General features: G+C 33.2%; 1 protein-coding gene across 1 annotated transcript in view; it reads right to left on the bottom strand.

The window, feature by feature from the left end:
- The window catches only part of RASA1 (RAS p21 protein activator 1), a 111,430-nt gene that overhangs the window by 33,335 nt on the left and 57,507 nt on the right, over positions 1-20,588 (bottom strand). Inside the window, exons 6-11 of the mRNA XM_079918105.1 lie at positions 19,456-19,487; positions 15,067-15,119; positions 12,580-12,730; positions 8,573-8,651; positions 2,083-2,203; positions 1,320-1,476 (exon numbers count right to left, since the gene is read on the bottom strand). Of these exons, the coding sequence (XP_079774231.1) occupies positions 1,320-1,476; positions 2,083-2,203; positions 8,573-8,651; positions 12,580-12,730; positions 15,067-15,119; positions 19,456-19,487 (593 nt within the window). The remainder of the gene's footprint in view (positions 1-1,319; positions 1,477-2,082; positions 2,204-8,572; positions 8,652-12,579; positions 12,731-15,066; positions 15,120-19,455; positions 19,488-20,588) is intronic.

Here is a 20,588-nt window from a genome sequence, read left to right as displayed (position 1 = left end):
ACTTCTCCTTTCTCTGGTACTGTTTGCCACCTCACTATCATGAAGGAAGCAGCTTTGTGAGAAGAATCCAGTACACACAAAGTAAGGCAGAGTAGAAAGACTGAAAAGCCAGAGGTCTGATCCAACTACATCTAAAGGCCAAGCTTCCCATACTGTAAAGGGAGGGGAAAAGAATCCTATGAAATCCTACCTTGCCCAAACTTTTTTTGCTTTTTTTTTGGGGGGGGGGGGGAACAGCTGTTTTTAGGAGATATTAAGAAGGGTTTGAGAGAAAAAAAGGGAGAGTATCAAGGTCCAATGAATTCATGAAATACTGCATATTATACTCCCCTCTTGGTGATTCACAATACAAACACTGGCTAAAACTCCAGAATGCCCCTCTGTAAGGAAAATTATTTGTTCAATTCAGCATTTCCCAAACCTATCTGACCATTTAAAAAATGAACTGTTAAAATCACTAATGTGATCTCCTAAACACAGTTTGGAAAAAAAGATGAGACAAGCTTTTATGCTCCACAGGTACTTCTCTTGAAGCCTTCCCACTTAAATAGGATAAACTAGGGTTGCCTAGTAGAAATGCCATCCTGCAGCATAAGTTGTTAAAAAATTTGTTTTAATTGCCTGCGTTTTATTCATCATAGCAATAGGTAATAAAAGTGCTAAATATATCTAAAAACACTCTAGAATGGATTATTGATAATTCTGATGGTGAAATACAAAGAAAGGCCCTTATTACAAAAAACTAGATGTAATCAAGAGCTGAATTTGCCTTGTGCTGTTCAGGATTTACCTTTAGTTTATACGATTATTTTATTTTTTTAAAAACTCTAACATTAAGAAAAAATGTTTTTATTTCAAATCTGAAATACTCCTCTTTCCTATTGAAATAATTGTTTTTATACTATAGTTGTCTCTCAATGTCAAGTTTCTTAGGAATCAAGTTAATAGTACAACTGAGTGTATCTACTACCATCAGATGCACTGAGTTAACCAAGAATGATAAAATAGGGGAAAGGAGACAAGACTCAAAGTAAGTCACTCAAAAGAGTGGTGGTAGGTGCAGGCAGGAAACACACTACATACAGATCAAGTCTTACTACAGGAGAGGCATAGATTCCAAAGGTTTCTATGTGATATAGTGGAGTAGAATTTTATGCATAGGTTAGTCTAAAATAAGTAAGGAAGACAGAAATTACCCTAGAGAGTATATGTGACATTTTCAGATTTCACAAATTGGTTTGCTATGCTTTGAAATGATCTGAACATACTATTTTTTTATTAAAACAATTCCAAAAAGAAATAGGAAACCAATTTCTTACCTGCCAAAGAGACTATCATGAACAACATAGACAGAACACACGCTGAGATCTATTAATCCTTTTGGTTTTGTAGCTCGTTTTTCACTTTCAAAATAAATAAGTTGGGCATCACTGCCCTCTAAGATAAAATATAAATTTTTCCACCTTTTTCCTTTGCCTGTTAAAAAAAATTGTTTCCCCTTAGCCAAATAATGAACTATGAAGTCACATATAGTAAAATCATAAAAATTATTGTTGCTAAAAACTAAAAATTAAATATATTTTTATTCCAAAGCTTAAATAACACCAATCCTTACAAAATGAGAAAGTGTCTGTAATATATCTGTAGAAAAATATCTTTTGTTATATTGCTTGCTTTAATGAGTCACTGAGTAAGTGACAAGGGTACCTTAACAGTATGTTTAGAGATTTCATTATGATAAAATCTTTAAAATTCTTGCTTAGGATTCATTCTTTTCCAGTCATGAGAAAAAAAACTCTTCTATTAATCATGCACCCCTCAATGCCCCAACATTTCTTAATGCCAAACTGAGGCAAATACATAAAATAGAAACATCAATACTATGAATGTGCCAAGTGCCGATAAGAATTTTCTCTTAAAAAAAAAAAAGTTATGGGGTAAAGAGGGGCTCAAGAATCAGATACCAACTTATTAAATACGTATCTCAGATAAGTTTTATGCCCAATATGTACAATGTTTCTAATAAATGTTAACGGTAAAATACTGAAATTGAATCTTTAGTCTTAAAAGTTTCACACTTACCTTTTTTTAGAAGATAACCTTTTTTAACAATGTTTTTATAAAAGGCATCCTTTGTTTTACGACGAATTGTATTATAAATTTCCTTGCCATCCACTGTATCATTGAGTACTTGTTCTTGATCCTGAATTTTCAAAAATACTAAAATTATTTCATGAATTCTTGATGGAAATGAAGTAAAACCTACTAAACTACCAATTTAAAAACCAGATTGTCTGTCTAGACATTAAAAAAATTTTACTACTAAAATCTAAAATACTGTAACATATATATTATTAAGAGATCTTTGCTTTCCAAAGAAATTTTCAAAAAAGTGCACTTACCATTTCTCAAGAATATGGACAACTAATAAGCTTTTTTTTTGAAAAATAAAGGTTTTTTTTTTAAGTTTTACAAGCAACATTGTTTTGAAAACATGAATTTGTCCAAGCATAACTGATAGATTAGAACCAATTTGAGCATAAAGCAAATTCATGTTTGCTTATGGACAATTATATCCATGAGAAACTCTATGTGAATGCAGAAAATTGCACCCAGCTGAACTGAGATGCCTAGGAATATGCAAAATACATCTCAAAAGCCTAAAAGCCTCCCCAGCTTCACCGAGTGTTACACGCCATACCCATCCATTCACATCTGGTGTTCTAACATATCTGATTTCAGATAATCCTCCTTGTACCACTTCCCGCTATTTACAGCCCTTCTGATGGCCTCTTCCACAAGTAAACTTCAGGTCTTTTTCAAGGTAAAGTGCCTTATTTATTGTAATATTTAAATATTTCTTACCCATTTAGCACGTATAAAAACTACGCTACATTTTTACTAGCTTCTTATCTTTATGTGTCACTGATGAAGTTTTTGAGTGTTGTACCCTTAACCCCCTTTTTTCCATAATCCTGTGGTTTTTATTGCATGATTTCATACAACATCATAACTTACAGGAATGTATGTGTGTTAAATGCTAAATCCCTGCCCCCCTACAAGTAACAAAAAGAATTATGATGTCAGGAAGAATACAAAGCGAAGAGTGCCTTTATAAATGACCTTCCCAAAATAAGTCAATCTTCGATATTACCATCAAGGTCCAATGGACCCAATTTTAGTTTCTTAGTTTCTTTCTTGAGCAGCTCTTACTATTTGCAAGAATTAATATTTTATGACTTTGTTTTCTTAGACACTTATGGATCCAGCTGATCGTTTTATAAGTCTAAGATATGTTATGGGATTTTCACGAATCATATTTTTCCTATATCTTGAAACACTCTGCTATTTCATCATCGTAGGAACCATTTCATCATGACTTAACAATTATTCTCAAGTATGCCAAAGAGCAGGCACTGGCAAACCACAGCACATGGACCAAATCTAGCCTACTGCCTGTTTTTGGACATAAGGTTTTATTGGAACACAGCCATGGCTCATTCCTTTACATACTGTCTGTGGTTGCTTTCACACTACAAAGGCAGTTTAGTAACTGAGACAGAGACTGAATGGCCCACAAAACCTAAAATGTTTATTATCTGGTCCTTTACAGAAAAGTTTGCCAGCCCTTGGTCTAGAGGGTGATCCAACAGTGAAATAAATCATCTCTATTGCATCACCCTTTGGCATTTTTTACTGTGTGGCCAACTACTGTAGCATCTTTCAAAAAAGTATAAAAGGCCATCTTTGTTATATTTTTATTAGTTTTCATTGAACACATAAGAAAATTCAGAATTCTTAATTTTCTGATCATAACAGCAAAGAGAAAAAAATTGACAAAGAAAGATGTGTGACAATTATAAAAAGACTCAGATGATAAATGCAAAGAAACAGCAAGACTCTGGGATCTATTGTGATGATAAAATTGATTTTGATAAGCAAAATCTCAGATTGTAATTCTTCAGATGGTAATCTCCTTTGGTGATTTTTCTCAAACTAAGAATCGCTGAGTGAATGATATATTTCTAGGGGAAAAGAAATATAGTGCTCTCATCTAGTTAGTGATTCAATAGGAAGGACATCATCATGCAATAACTTGTAACAAGTATCTAGATTATCCTGTTTCCTAAAAGGAAATGAGGATTCTTTAAATTTTTATGATTGTGCACCAAGATTTACTCAGTATGATTTATAAATGGACAAAGGTTACTAGAAGGAAACATATAATGTAGAAATTTTAAAATTCACCATATTGATCATTCTGATGTTTATAAACATAAAAATGTATTACACTTACGAAGCAATAAAGACTGTACTATCCAACAAAATTATGAACCATCAAAGTTTTCAAAAGTATTGCAGTTGATGATGCAAGAAGAGCAAGAAAGAATCATAAACTAGAACCCAGTTGAAATATATTTAAAATCTGGAATCAGTACTGCATTTTGACAGTAAAAGCGTAAGAAGAACCAGAGTAATCATAAGAACTTATAAAAGATGTATCTGAAATTTGGATTTACAAGATGGATATGTTCCAAGTCCGTGCATGACAGTGGATGAGCAGTTAGCTGCCTTCTATTTCCAGTATGTAACCCTTTATAACCAAGGAAATATGGAACAAAAATGGGGTTTGCTACATTTAAATTCTTATTAAATTTTCTAATAAAGTTTTTTTGTACTAAACCTTTATTCTTACTTCTACAAATTATTCAGAAAATGACTAAGAATATAAAAAATTTGAAAAGATACATCGCACCCAGAGGATAAATAGTGATGACTACCTCCCTAGTTGTATAGATTTGTGCTTACCAGTCTTTATTACAGTAGTGATAATATTTACTGTTAGGTGCAGAATGGGGCACATTTGTAGTTTATTTAAGACATATTACTACACTAACATTTGGATTTAAATATCTGATTTCAAGATAATCTATATAAGTCTTTCCTACTTATTTTAAGATAGGGGCTGATCAACTGATCTGTAACTCCTACATTAGAAGACACTACAGGCAAGGACACAACCTCACGGTCCAAGTTCTAGTAAATTACTGGATGACAGGAGGGAAGGCTTCTCAGCCTACTCTTTGTACACAGTTCTGAAGAAGGAAGTCTTATATATTACTCCCCAGGGGAAGTAGATAATCTGACGGGTGAGAGTTTAACAGCCACTGAAGCAAGCTTTTGCATAGCGGTTAGGTGTGCAGGCTCCTGTAACCAGACCTCAGTTGTAAATCCTGCCTTTGTCACGTAATGGCTAAGAAAACTCATTTAATAAATTAATTCAATAAATGTTTGTTGAGTGCCAGGTACTGTTCTAGTTCTTGAGATACATCAGTAAATAAATCAAATATCTTTACCTCCAAGGAATTTATATACCAATGAAGAAAAGAGGTAATAAACATAATAAGCAAATTGTATGTTAATAGGTGGTAAGTGCTCTACAGGGTAGGGCAAGTAGCAGCAACAAATAATGTGTACAAGTAGGTCTCAATTGTGAAGCTGATTTCTGAGCCAAATTTGAAAGAAATAACAGAGTGAGGCGAGTGGATATTTGAGGGAAAGTCATTTTGAGCAGAGTGAACAGCTGGAACAAAGATTCTAATGCCAAGATCCTGGCATATTTTTTAAAATAGCAGAGAAGCCAACGTGAGTGGAGACGAGTGAGAGAGAAGGATGGTAGAAAGCATTCAGAGGACCACTCTAGGGTTTTGCATGCCACTGCAGGGACTCTGGCTTTTACTCTGAATGAAATGTAGAACACCTGTAAGTGTTAAACAGAGGCGTGCAATGGTCTGACACATTTTAAATGGATCCCTCTGACTGCAGTGCAGTGTTAAGGGGGGGCAAAAGTAGAAACAGAGAGATGAAGCCAGATTCTGGTGATGGTTGTATTCTAGATATATTTTGAAGGCAGACAGCATGATGTTCTTGACAGTTTGGATACAGAGTGTAGGAGAGAAAAAGAAGAGTCAAGGATGACCTGATGCCTTAAGTAATTTACTCTCTGGTTCCAGTTTCCTTATCTGTAAAATGGGCATAAATACAGGATCAACCTCATCAAATTGTTTAAAAAGTTAAATAAATTAGGGCTTCCCTGGTGGCGCAGTGGTTGAGAGTCCGCCTGCCGATGCGGGGGACACGGGTTCGTGCCCCGGTCCGGGAAGATCCCACATGCCACGGAGCGGCTGGGCCCGTGAGCCATGGCTGCTGAGCCTGCACGTCCGGAGCCTGTGCTCCGCAACGGGAGAGGCCACAACAGTGAGAAGCCCGCGTACCGCAAAAAAAAAAAAAAAAGTTAAATAAATTAATACGTATAAGAAACAGTGCCTAGAATATAGTGCTCCAAAAATGTTAGATATCAATATTTTTAGTGTGGGGTGCATTGTCTCAAAAGGCTCCTTCTTTTCCTGTAATTCGTCTGAAGTGTTAGTTCCACTAAGTTAGCACACCTAGCTAGGGACTCTGCTCTTTCTCTTCCAGCATCTTACCTGGAGTGGGAGTATGCAGGATCACCTCAGGGGGAATGAGATGATTCTGCTAGCTAATCACTTTTACATTAATAAAAGGACATTTTTAGCCTTTGGGTTCTCTAATAGTTAGAATCCTGCTAGGAAGGATAGGTAAGTGTTATGATTCTCAAACTTCTACTGTAACCTACTTTTACTCCAGGCCCAAAATAATTGACTTCAAATAGCATTTAATGGTTTTTGTGAAGTAATCAAATTGCTCTGTAATCAGCATTTGTTATTTCTGAAGTATTCAAAGCATTATAGGCATTTTTGCAGATGACAATAATCTGAGGTTTGTTCAGTTATGAAACAGTAACACAAGTAAGAATGAGGCTCACTGTATATTTGAAGTAATTCTTAAAACTATCTCATAACATAAGTATAAAGTTTAAGTTTACTAGATGTCAAATGCTATTTTTCCAACTGTAAAAAATTAAATTAGAAAATTCTAAGCATAAATTCAGGATGGGAAAAATGCATGACTTAACTTGTGGGCCAATAAAATAAAATTTGTTAAAAAAATTTGTTGACTTAGAAACAATTTAAAATCATCATTAATTCAAACAGCCAACGTGAATCAGAATTTTAAGGATATAGCAATGGGACTGAGTGGCAGGATCTGTCATTTGTAGGTAAAGGCACCTCTGATTCCTAATAAAAAGATCCTAAGCTGTGGTTTCTAGAAAGCACATACCGCACTATGTGGTTTTAAAAAAAATTGGTCAAAGTCCGCCAGAACTGCCAACAAAAGTGGTACATCATTGCTAACTACAGATACTAGGAGGGTGTCAACAAGGAAGTAAAACTTGAGATGGATCTTAAACTTGCAGGATTTAGATAGGCAGAGAGGAAGAAACTGACATGGAGACAGCAACAAACACAATAAGACACATTAGTGATAATTCAGAGGATGAAGTGAGTGCTTCCTGTTGGAAAGGAGCTATTCATTCAATTAATATTGATTGAATACCTAATGCCTAGTACTATTCTAGGCACTAGGAATACAACACAAAACACTTGCCCTCCTGAACTTTACATTCTACCAGAAAAGCATGAGGAACTGAAGCAAGATACATTAAAATGTTTCAAGATGATGATTCTTAAATTTATATTAAGCATCAGAATAATGATGACCCCCCCCCCCCCGCCTTCAGCAGCTGCAATGAATAGTAGGCTATAACCATCAGAAACTAACTTGTTCGGAGGAAGAAATATTGAGAAGCTCGAGACACTACAAATCACTGTGAAAGTTTAGTGGGGTACCCAAAACCTCTCACAATCTTTCTTTATGTCCCTAGAATATCACTACCTCCATTTTCCACATAGGAAAATTCTTAATCACTCCTTTGAAGTACCTTTTTCTAACCCCTGCTACAACCTTTTCCCACCACACTTTAGGAAGTATCATGGGCAAGAAACAGAAGCTAATCAATCACCCTATGCATTAAGCAACCAGTATTCAACAGGCCCTCTTGTTCAAGGCCTGTCTTCTTATGTTCTGGACTTCAGCCACTCTTGCCTTCCCTAGGACCTTGTACGTGGGGTATTGCCATTACCCCATCCCTCACCCACCACTGTCACTCTCCTCCCGAGTACAGAGACATGCTCAAAAATTTCTCACCATAAAACTACAGGCAAATAAAACAAAGAAATAAAAAGTTTAAAGGTCTTTTGGCCCTACATCATCTTCTAGCTATCATTTTTTAATTTATTTTCTTTTCTTACCAGTCTCACCTAGATAAGCCTGGCTGTGATTTATCCTGGCTGTCTCCACTTTTGCCTCCAACAAACTCACTCCTTGACCCAGTGCAACTAGGCTTCTGTCCCCACCACTGCTTCTATTCTCAAAAAGCCACCAAGGACTTCCTAATAATTATCTAGAACCAACATAAATAAAAACTAAGAGATTCGCTTATAAGTATTCACTTTCTGAAAGAATCTGTATAATCTGCAGTTTTAAATTTTATCCAATTTCAAATGCATGGATGTGTGCATAAACATATCACCAAAAATGCATTTTAAAATAAAATGCTAATTATTGTTAAAAGAAAAACAACACTGACCTGCATTGGTACAGGTTCCTTAAGATAATACCCTTCAACAATTTGTTCTTTTCGATAGTGATCTATGATGTCCCCAATGCTGTTAAAATAAAAATTACTAACATTGACATAATTTGTCTCATAAAAATTGCAAATCTTAAAGATACACCAAACCTTGTTAGCAAGGATTCTCTATTTGCAAGTCTTTTCCAAAGTATATAACCAGAATACATTAACAGACTATATGATCATTACAGTCACATTACTTTAGAAAAACAAGAATGTTCCTACTATTGGTTTACAGATCAGAAATACTTGAGTCAGAGATTTCAATTTTCCATCAACGTACTCAAAGCACCACTATACGTGAGGAAATGATTAAAAGTCTTTTTTTTTTTTTTTAAACAAAAGTATCTGAGAGACTGAGAAAGAAAAACCGACAGACAAACGGCATTTATTTTTAGCAAGTAGTGAATTCAGGTAAACTTCAAGAATTTTTATCATCAAAACATTTACATATTCTGCTTTTATATTAATCAGATGGAGTTAGGTCATGAGACATAAATAGCAGGTGAAAGCAGAAACAAATTTAAAAAAAAAAAAAGGAAGAAAGAAAGACAGAAAGACCAGGAGCTAACCTTATATGTAGGATTATCACTACAGTAGGAAGGGCCTATTGATGATTTTGATAAAAAGTGCTATACAATATTCTTAATATTTGGGAAATACTACAAATAAAACAAAACTGAAAATAACATTATATAATGTATTTTAACACAAATTTTAACATAACATAATGAGTTTTTTAAATATAAAATGTTTCTCATGATCAGTTTGTCATTTTATTGTCCTGAATATGTAAATTCTAGAATTTTAAACTGTCCTTTAATACACTAGAGGAATTGGTATTTAACGACAGCTACGCAACATTTCTCAAAACAGATCTCATTAATTTACCCCTTGGTTTTTTTCATGTTCTTCCTACTGATCCAATAATTGGAATAAACACACACACATATATATTTATATATATATTTATATATATATGTATATATATATATAATTGGATATATATTTATCACTTGATTTTTTTTCACAGTTCTTCCTACTGAAAAAATAATTGGAACATATGTTGTCTTTTATCTTTGGAGATACATATACATATATACACACACATATATATCTCTGATAATAAAATATCTGCTATACTACAAAATTATTTTAAACTAAATATAAATAAAGTATAATGTTAAAAAGCAAATAGAAGATTTGAAAGATTAATAAAAAAATTATGGATGAATATGAACTAAATACCAGATGTAGCATTTAACAGGAGGGGGTAGGGGAATGAGAAAAGTAAAAAGGTATTATCACAGAAGGACAAAGAAGGTTATACGTTTTTAAAGGAAAAATGTTAACACTAAAGAAAAACGAAAATCAGAAAGAATACATTTGAAGATACCTAGGTACCACAACAGAGATGACTATGTGTTTCAAAGCAAAAGGCACCAAATCTGAGAAAATATCCAAGGTCTCTGGCTCTACAACTGTAAATGCAATCTATTCTGTGTAGCACCTCAATGTTACGATATAATTCTTGACCATGAGCTGAAAGAACAGAATACTACTGCATGGAGTACATACAGTTCAGACTGTCCAGGAGCAAATTTACAAGCATGTGGCAACCAATCAGATATATTTTTTACCAATGACCTGGACTTCCAAGAATTTTTTTTTTTAATTACTCTTTAGTTCATAGTCTACCCAGATATGCCTAAGGAAACAGTCAAGAGAGACACAACAAACAAAAATTTCCTAGACATTCCATAGTTCTAGGCATGAAATCAGATTTACAACTCAGAAAATTAAAACATGTTAACTATAAACCTGTAAAATAACTGTGAGTTTCTAGAGATACTATATCCTGTACTTTCATTTTAATAATTTACTTTTTAATAAATATAACTCTCTCTCTTCTTGAACACTACATGTTAGTAATCTTAAACGTCTGACCAAAATCTTCCCTCTCCCTTCTTAATCACCATCTCAACTACTCTCTTCCCACTGATTCTCCTATGCATAGTTGTACATCTTTGAATTTATCAGTCAGCTTACCATCTTTTCTAGAAGACCTGAGCACTAATAACGTAGGAACAGTATCTTTTTTCTTTACTATATATGCACAGATCTGTATAATACACTTCAAAAAGTAGATCACTCAATAAATGTTTACTGAATTATATTTGTTGTTAAATGCCTCTCCTACTTTTCTAAAATTTTAAATATAGGAATATTAAAGTTATGTCTCAACAATGTAGTTTCTAAATGAAACGGACATAACTGCTACTTCTCTTTGCCTGAAGACTAATGTAGAGTTAATGTGGAGACAGGTCAGCAGAATTTGGCTCTGTTACAGATTTATTGGATAATCCAACTTTACACTTCCATATCTAAACAATAAGTGATAATCATAAAGGTGTATCTTCTTAGAAATTACTTCATCACTGACATTAATGCTGAAATGGAGTATGTATTTCCAAAACAATTATAAAAACTGCCATTTTCTAGGCATGAGGGTCACATAGTTCCAGCTTTCCTTTAAAAATGATTTTTTTAATATTAAAGCTAACAACAACAATACTCCCGAATTTTATAAGATGAACATATACAAGGGGAATAAACAGTCTAATTTGGGGGAATGACCACGGACACTACATTAACATATATTTGAAAAAAATTTAAATCATAATTTTGCAAGCAGACTAATAATTTGGAAAGAAATATACTTCAAATATGTATTTCTTCCTGTTTCATTCTGGTCTTTATCAACAAAAGAGACTACCTTTATACATTTTACAGGCTGCCTCCATTGTGTAGGAAGAATTTTCATCTTTAGAGAACGTGTATCGTAAAGAAGTTTAAATCAAGCAAAACAAACTTCCACCAGAATTAATGTAAAATACTTTATCTTAAAAAAAACTCCATGCAAACATTTATCAATTCAGTTAAGAATGTTTTCAATTTATTGTTTTATATATTCTATGCCCCTAGAAACCTGGACAATGGGAAAATTTAATTTACCTTCATAGAGAGCTCAAACTGCACCTAGCTAGATTTTCAGTGAGGATGTCTAGATCAGACTGTAATGCTAGAAGGGGTTCAAGCAGCTCATATATGAGGTGTGTGAAAAGGTCCAATCGTCTACACTCATCTTCCATCTGATGTCGTATCACTCACTATCCACTGAATAACTGGCAAGCAACAGAACTTGTTTTAGGTTTTTTGCTCTGTTTTATTTTAAGGCATTAAACTAGGAAAATGCCGGCATTTTAGCTTACACTAGCCTCCAAAAGAGGAAAATCATTCTACTCCAGAGTTATCCGGAATGGGAAAACGTTTACACTCAGAAATAAAATGAAAGATTACTTTCTATTATGCAGAAAAAAACACAGCTGACATTCTATCATATGTTTTTTTCTATTAAATGGTTTTCCTAATCAAGTGAATGAAGTCCAACCTGAGTTTTGGGACAAGCAAAGAGTTTACCAAGAATTTTAAAGGTGAGAAGTAGGAACCAATAATTACAAATAATACCAACTTGAGAACAACCCAATTATTTTGGGGTAACATTATTAATAAGTCTCAGGTAAAAAGATTCTTAAAGAGTGACCTATTAAAATGTCTCACTGATAAAAAACGGTAATATATCTTCTTTTTCTTAGATTAAATGTTCTGCTGTCCTACAGATAATGTATGGATTTAGCAAATTTGCTTCAAATAACTTGTGCATAACTAATCAAAAAATTACATAATTTTGGAAGGAAATAAAAAGTTATTAATTTATATTCACATTTGACACTAGCTAAAGAATTCTTGGATATGACTACTACTAAATTATATTAAATGTCTTATAATTTTAAATATTACAAAGTCAGAAACTTTTATATAATTTTGATTCTGATATATTATATTATCAAGATTTCAACTCTCCTTGCCAAAAGTAAAACTAAAAATTTCTCACAACTTACCTGTTATAATATCGACCTCCCATCATAAACTGATTGTTTGGTGTTGGACATATTTTAAATCGCTGAATATTTTCATTGGTCCGAAAATAAAGTGAATAGTCACCAGGAGTATTATCTGATGGCCTCACAAGAAAACTGCAGACTTGACCAACTATAAAAATTAAGCTGTTAGTTTTATTCCCTAATTATCAAATTAAAAAAGAAAAAGCGTTAAGTAGTACAATTACAAAATACATTCAAAAGTCAAAAACATATGTAAAATTTTCACCAGGAACTTTTGATTGTTTTGGTTTGGTTTTTTTTTTTGGCTGCACTGCACGGCTTGCAGGATTTAGTTCCCCGACCAGGGACTGAACCTAGATTTCATTGCCAGGGCAATGAAAGCGCCAAGTCCTAACCACTGGACCACCAGAGAATTCCTAAAACTTTTTTAAAATAAAGATAATTTTAAGGCAATTTCTTTTTGTATTTTCTGGTTTATGAGGCACAACCATCCATGATGTTGCTTGTCTTTATTACATAAAAATACAGGGCAGAAATGTGCAGCACTGACTTCTGGTTAATAAGTCTACACCTGTCATAACTTGGAAAGAATACTCTAACCACAGATGGGGTTACTGGCTAAAACTACTACATTCTGTTTGCAAAAGAAAAGTCTAAAAAAGTTAAAGTGAATTTTATTTAAGAACACTCTGTACTTAAGTAATGCTTCTGATTAAACATTAAAAAGTCATAACTATAATAAAATAGTACCAAAAGCTTACAAAAGTAGATTCAAAACAACTGAAATATTTGTGTACCTAATCAAAATCAATACACATGCACTATTTTTCATTTAATAGGCACGATCTTGAATAGTCATACAGAAGCAAATTATCATGTATTAAATATTTTCATACTAATTTTAGAGAAGTCTTTTTGACATCTGCAATTGGCAGTGACTTTTACCACTAAGATGCTTTTTTACCTTTTCTCTGTTTAAGTCCTAATGACAGAAAAGATCAGAACTTGATTGCTTTTAGGAAAGCACAATGAACACTTAGAATATCAGACGTCATTTTTATGTAAATTACTAATAGTTCCAATCATCTATCCAAGGCATTTACTACCAAGTAATTTCATGTTCAATACAAAAAATAAGAATTACTGCAAAACTGTGCATGCAAGTGCTTATGTGCTTTAGTGCTTATTTTTCCTGGGAGAAAATCATCAGACTCTTAAAAGAGCACATGACCGAAAGAAAATAAAAACTAACATAAGGAAATTAAGTTTAGCTCTTTTTCAATTTACATGTCTAAAACAAGACTGAGTGCCTCAGGTATTTGGTGGTGCAAGTTCAAAATCATAAGTGTATATTCAAAATTCAGTAAATTCACTGAAATAAATATTTTGGTCCCACTTTGAAAGCAGGTAGCATGTCATTTTGGTTGAGCATTTGGTCTCTGTTACTACCATATAGAATTACCATGTTCTTTAATGAATTTTTAACCTATATCCCCACAATAAAATTGAATACTTCCTAAAACTGCCATACATCTTTCAAAAGAGCTAACTATTAATTACATTAAAGGCAATGACTTATGTCTTGAACAGTAACTCAGATAAGATCTTTAAATGATCAGTGGTTTATTCATCATATACATTGAACTCTGGTCATTTTTAAAGAACTAAGACTTCTAAATTACAGATTACTTATTAACTTCTCTCAAATCCTTCTAAAGTACGGTTTCCTGAAGAGATATTTGGTAACTAAATTAATTCAGTCTTAAATTTTAGTTAGGATAAGTGATAATGAAATAGTTTTTGTTTTAAATAATAAACCCACAGTACAATTCAATTTTTATTTTGCATATCTCTGTAACCACACAGTTTTAGGAAATGTTAAAATCAACATATTTTAAATAAGGCCCAATTTTATAATTCTACAAGTATACAAAGATAAATGCAAGAACATTTGCTGCACCTGAACAGCAAGAAAATGAAAACAACATGATATTCCTCTATAAGAGACTGATAATAAATTATGGTATTTGTACAATGGAAAGCTTATGGTCATTAAAAAGAATAATGAAAATTTATATATGCAGATACGGAATGATTTCCCAAAATACATCTTAACATGAAAAAAGTGTGTTGTATGTTCCTGTGAGAGCGTGTGGGGGGGTATGTGTAGCGGGGTAAGTAGGGGTGAGGAAGAAAGACAGACATGAAACTTCTGGAAAAAACACTCATCTGGCACTGCTTCTAAGGAAGAATACAGGGGCCTGGTGCAGAAGGAAAACACACTGCACTGAATTTTATACTGCATGTTTTCAACTAAAGAACACCCAAAACCAAGAACAGCAATTTATCTATGCTGGGCAAGAAATTACAATATACATAAATATCAAATGAATGCTAAAGGCAAAATACATGATAAATGGTTGGTTCACTTTTTTATTCTTTTTAAATAACAACATTAGAAAAGGAAAGTGAATATATAAATACCTGTCATTAGTAAATTATAAGCTTCTTGTTTGGAAATTTTCCCATGGAACCATCTTGAAAAAAGAATATATTAAATATGTAAATCAAAAGTCTTTTTTGCTGTTATACCATCAAAACTAAACAACTAACACAAGTTTAATTCAAGCTGACATAATGAAATAAATGCAATGCAATTGATCAAATGACCTCATTCCTTTTACATTTGTTACTACACTTTGTAAACATGCCTAAGTTCAACAAAATATAGAAAAATTAGGGACTATCTATTATTAACTACAATTTCCATATTAATTACCAATACAAAAACAGCAATGATTTTAATTCTGATAATGACAAATTGTTAAGCTTACATCATAGCTAGCATTCTTTTTTCTTTTTATTAGGAGGGGGGAGTGGTAGAGGTAGAGCCTACCAGAACTGCCCGGAAAAAAAATTAGTGGATTAATTTTTCTCATACTTCTCTCAAAGTGAATTTCTCTATAAGTTCTCTCTTCAAATCAACATGGTTGATTCATACTTTACTGAAAGCCAGAAAATAAGACTGAATGATGAGAAATAATAGATACCAACATCAAGAACTGAAAGAAAAGAATGACTTAGTATTACTAATTCTATTTGAGCTAATGGCCTATCATATCAGATTGCTAGAATATTTAATGTTCTACATACTTAAAATAAGCCTTTAGAAATTATTATAAAAGGCATTATAGTCAAAATCTACTGCATATAATAACTAAAGTATTTCAATAATTTACCTTAAAATGATATATCTGTTTTAAAAAATTAATTACTAGTAATTACTTAAAATCTCTCATCTGAAGGACTATTATCTATCTTGCTGATTAAGACGTGTTATATGTTAATACCAAGCTGACAACTCTAGATTACCTCTCTACCACTTTGCCATATATTCTTAGGGTCTATAATTATTTTTAATTGTGGCTTAAAGAACAAGTTGGAAAGTAAAAATACTACAAGACTAAAATATATAAATGCCCTAAAATCCAATGTTACAGGTTTAGAGGCTGTTCATACTGTTTTAAATTATCCATATTATTACTGGTCAGAGTATAAAATATAACTGAATTTTTAAATTTTCACATGAATAAAATGTTAAACTTTTACTTTCTCTCTTTAACTTTATTCCAACCCTTAACTCACTAATTCAGATTTCCTGAGGCTCATAAAGCTAATTATGAATCATTTAAAACAAGTATACAATAACTGGAGCAGTCCAGGCTGCCTTAAAAGGCAGTAAAGTGCCATCCTGCGTTCAAACACAGCTGAAATGACCATTTACTACAAATGCTAAAACAACATTTCTATATTCTAGTAGACAGTTGATTAGATGACCTCGAAGGCCCATTCTATATTTCTCTATAGCTAGAATAAAGGAGAAAAGGGGAATCTGAAAGGGGGAGGGGGCAAAAAATAGCGTTTAGAGAACAAATTGGCAATACTGCTTTCTGAAAGGATTGGATCTGAGTTTCCTCATTCAGGCATTTATTACCACATGTAAAATGAGTATATTTCAAGCACATGGTTTGTATCAATAATAGAAAAATGAGACTGTGACCTTAGGAAGTCCCCATTCTAGTAAGAAAAAGGAACATAAATACTGTATAACTATAAAAAGAATGTAGAAAATATAACAAAGCGCAGTGATAGGTACATGCTGAGGGCATTTTTAGAATAACAGAGAAGGGCAACCAATTCTGTAGGGTGTATAAGGGGGAAGATAACAGAAGACTTCTTGGGAAGAGTGATAAATAGGTTAAGTCTCTAAGTAAGAATAGGCACTAACCAAACACAATGGAGGGGAATTCTGGCCTAGGAAGTAGCTTGAGCGAAGGAGAAAAACAGTACTGAGCATTTGAAGATCTACAAGCCGGAGAGTAGAATATAAAACTAGAAATGACAAGAGATAGGGCTTATAAAGGACACAAGACCTGGATCAGATCTTTTCAGACTCTGCTAAGGTAAAGAGAATCAGGCAAGAATTTTAAGTGAGAAAGTAATACAGTCAGACACATGTTTTAGGTAGATTATTCTAGCTGTTAGAAGAAAGGATTTGAGGAGACTAAAGTGTCAAGCAAGACCAACTTAGAGGTTATTGCTACATCAAAGTCCTAGTACGAGATGAAAAGGGCCTGAACTAGAATATGGTTGCTTAAGACTGAGAAGAAGGCACACATTCAAGACATATTTTAGAAGATAAAAACAGCAGGACTTGGTACTTGTGTCATGGAAATATGGAGCTGAAAAGGAACACAGCTAAAATTATACCATCTATTTAGTCTGAAAAGGCACTCGGGGATGTTACTGAGGATGCTTCACTGCCAGTCAACACCTTAAGAAATCAGAAGGAGCTGACAAATACATAAAATAAACCAACAATGCAAATTTAGCTTATGCTAAATACCAAATAAGTTGAAAACTATCAAGTTCAGAATACGGAATGATCACAAATGTATTAAATTTTAAAAAAAGATTTCCCAGTGAAACTGGGATTTATACCTTTTAAGAAAACTGGATATAGCTTTAAATGTTTATTGGTATTTGATCTCTCTTTTTTTTTCTTTTCTTTTTAAAAAGAATTTATGGTATTATTTTAAATAGGGATAAAAATATAGATTTCTTGCTTCTCTTGAAAATCAGGAGGCTTTCAACACTAGACTCACACACATTTACACATCAGTTAGACCGGTCACCTCACTGCCAGCAAACACTGTCTAGTTTTTGACTTCCTGCAGTCTTCTGTGATACAAACAGTAAATGTTAGTTTCCATTTACTACCACACTTGCAGTGTTATTTTCTTACAGTAGCCAAACATTTCCATGTTCCTTGATCGCTATCAAAGTGGGAAAATAAGAAAGGTCAAGATTATTGTAATTTGAGAAAAATGGGAATATATACACCTGACCCAGTTCATTTGCTTACATTATCTGTATGCCTCCTCCAAACATTAATTAGAATTTGCAACTCCTCACATAGGTAGTGAGAAGACTTCAAACTAGTACTATCAACAAAGTACAGTCTCACTGATGAAGCCTACTTTGCAGCTGCACAGAACAATAAGGAAAATGAACTCAGAAAATCTCATATGTTCCACTTAAGAAAGGGTGGGAACTAAATTAGATGACTGAAAGTGGAGTATTCAGTTTGTTTTCATGTTCTAATGGTTAGAATTCAGAATAAGCAAACACTCGAGAGGCAAGCCTTAAATTCCATCCATAATTGCCGACAGGAAGGAAAGAAAAAATATTCCACTGAAAACATATTAGATGAACAGTTTATTAAAATAATATGAGTAAAACAGAATTTGGATTAAGAGTTAAGCCCTTTAGATACGGGGAGGGGGAAGGGTAAACTGGGACGAAGTGAGAGAGTAGCATTGACATATATACACTACCAAATGTAAAATAGATAGCTAGTGGGAAGCAGCTGCATAGCACAGGGAGATCAGCTCGGTGCTTTGTGACCATCTAGAGGGGTGGGATAGGGAGGGTGAGAGGGAGATGCAAGAGGGAAGGGATATGGGGATATATGTATACATATAGCTGATTCGCTTTGTTATACAGCAGAAACTAACACACCATTGTAAAGCAATTATACTCCAATAAAGATGTTAAAAAAGAAAAGAAAAAGAAAAAAAAATTTTTTTGAAGTTAAGCCCTTTAAAAGAAAACATATACAAATAAATATCAAGAGGGATGAGAAGGACACTAAAAAATATCTTCAAGGACATTAATAAAATTAGAGCAAAGCTGAAACACCATGTGGAGTGATCTCCCATAAAAGCAACTAATAACTTCTGGAATATAAGAGAAAAATGTAGCAAACAGTAGGAATATAAAATAAGAATGTGGCAAGTAGTAGGTGTAGTAATACCTGGTCTTTGAATTAGCCCTTATACTTAAAATCAGCCTGAAAAAATTATGAAAATAAAGTCCTTGCAGAATCTTATTAATATGGTAAAGAACCATAATTTGGGGGAAAAGCTCTCTGACTTTAAAAAAACAAAACAAAAACTGAACCATAAAGTACATAAAAGATAATGGCAATAAAAACAAGAAATACTATGAATAAATCAATAAGAAAACCAAAAAAAATGTGAGGAATTATGACATTCATAATGTTATTAATGTACTGTTTATCAAAAAGTCTTTAGTTTGGTGATATAAGAGTTATATGTAGGTATAAGCCACCTTCATTATCACTAGGTCCTTAAGAAAATAGTTAGAAATCAACTCAAGCCAAATAAAAAAAAATGTTTAAGTCAGCTCAAGAAGTATCAATTTTCTTTTAAAATATTTTTAGATCAAAGTTTTCCAATTAGTAAGTTTACAATATATTTTTTTCCCCTTTAATAGTTAACACAGACTTACATTTTGCCTTCATGTGGATCTTCTTCCCGGCCCTAAAGGGAAAGACATTAAGACAGTTTTTATGTAATTATTAATATATTTTAATTAAAATTAATAAAATCTTATCTTAAAACATATCTACACCCTGACCTTCATATTTATTTATGTATATACAAGAAAAGGTGTTTCTATTCATGAAAGGTCTTTCCAAAACTCTCCCCCTTAGTCCTCTTCTCTCTTTGTTGTGATTACGCTAATCCAGGCCCTTCTCCTCTCTTTTCTTAAACTATTAACAACAGCCAACTAGTATAATTATCTCTGTGCCCCATCCCACCCCACCACTCCAATCTGGATTCATCAGTTTCAACTGCAACTTTGCCCTGCATTAAGAAACACCAAACCAAACCAAACAAAAATAAACAAATTTTAAAAACCAGACCTTTAGTACCTCTCTACTGCCCACAAACTCCTCAGTTTACAACCAGAATTCTTTACCAAATGACTCAAGTCTACGTTTCCTGTCTCATACTACCATTTCTCTTTAGGTATCTATACCACGGTCACTCATAAACTACTTCTTTGCTAATCTACATTTTCCCACCACTGTAGCTTGCTCTTTTTTACTTAGAATGTTCTTTCCACTCACTACTTCCTACCTGTTAGTTAAAATCTAAACCATCTAGGCAGGATCTATCTCAAACACTACCTCCTCAGTAAGACACTGAGTCCCTAAAACATAAACATGAAGTTTTACTCTGAATAGAAAAGACATCCTTCTTTTTTCATCTTTTGAACTTTACCCTACTCTATTTAATATTGCCATTATTTAAGATATACTAGGTGATATTCATTCCATTATCATGGCTATAAGCATCTTAAGACCTGAGCCATTTTTTGTTAACACTGACTACCACAACCACTAGCACAACGCTTGGCACATAATTTTCACTGAATATCTGTTGAATTGTAGTCCTAGTACCCAGCACAGTACCTGGCATCAAGTTTCCACTGAATAACGAAGGAAAGGGTAGAAAAATGAACTAAGTACACATGGATTTACTTCTCTAAATTTGGTCCTCACTCAAATATCAAATATCTAACCAAATTAAAATCAAACACTTGCTAAATGCCTTCTATATTACAAAATGCTAAAA

The sequence above is a fragment of the Stenella coeruleoalba genome (genome assembly GCF_951394435.1).
Source record: "Stenella coeruleoalba genome assembly, chromosome: 3".
Classification (NCBI taxonomy): domain Eukaryota; kingdom Metazoa; phylum Chordata; class Mammalia; order Artiodactyla; family Delphinidae; genus Stenella; species Stenella coeruleoalba.
Note: the sequence above shows the minus strand (reverse complement) of the source record. Positions and strands in the feature narration are given on the sequence as shown.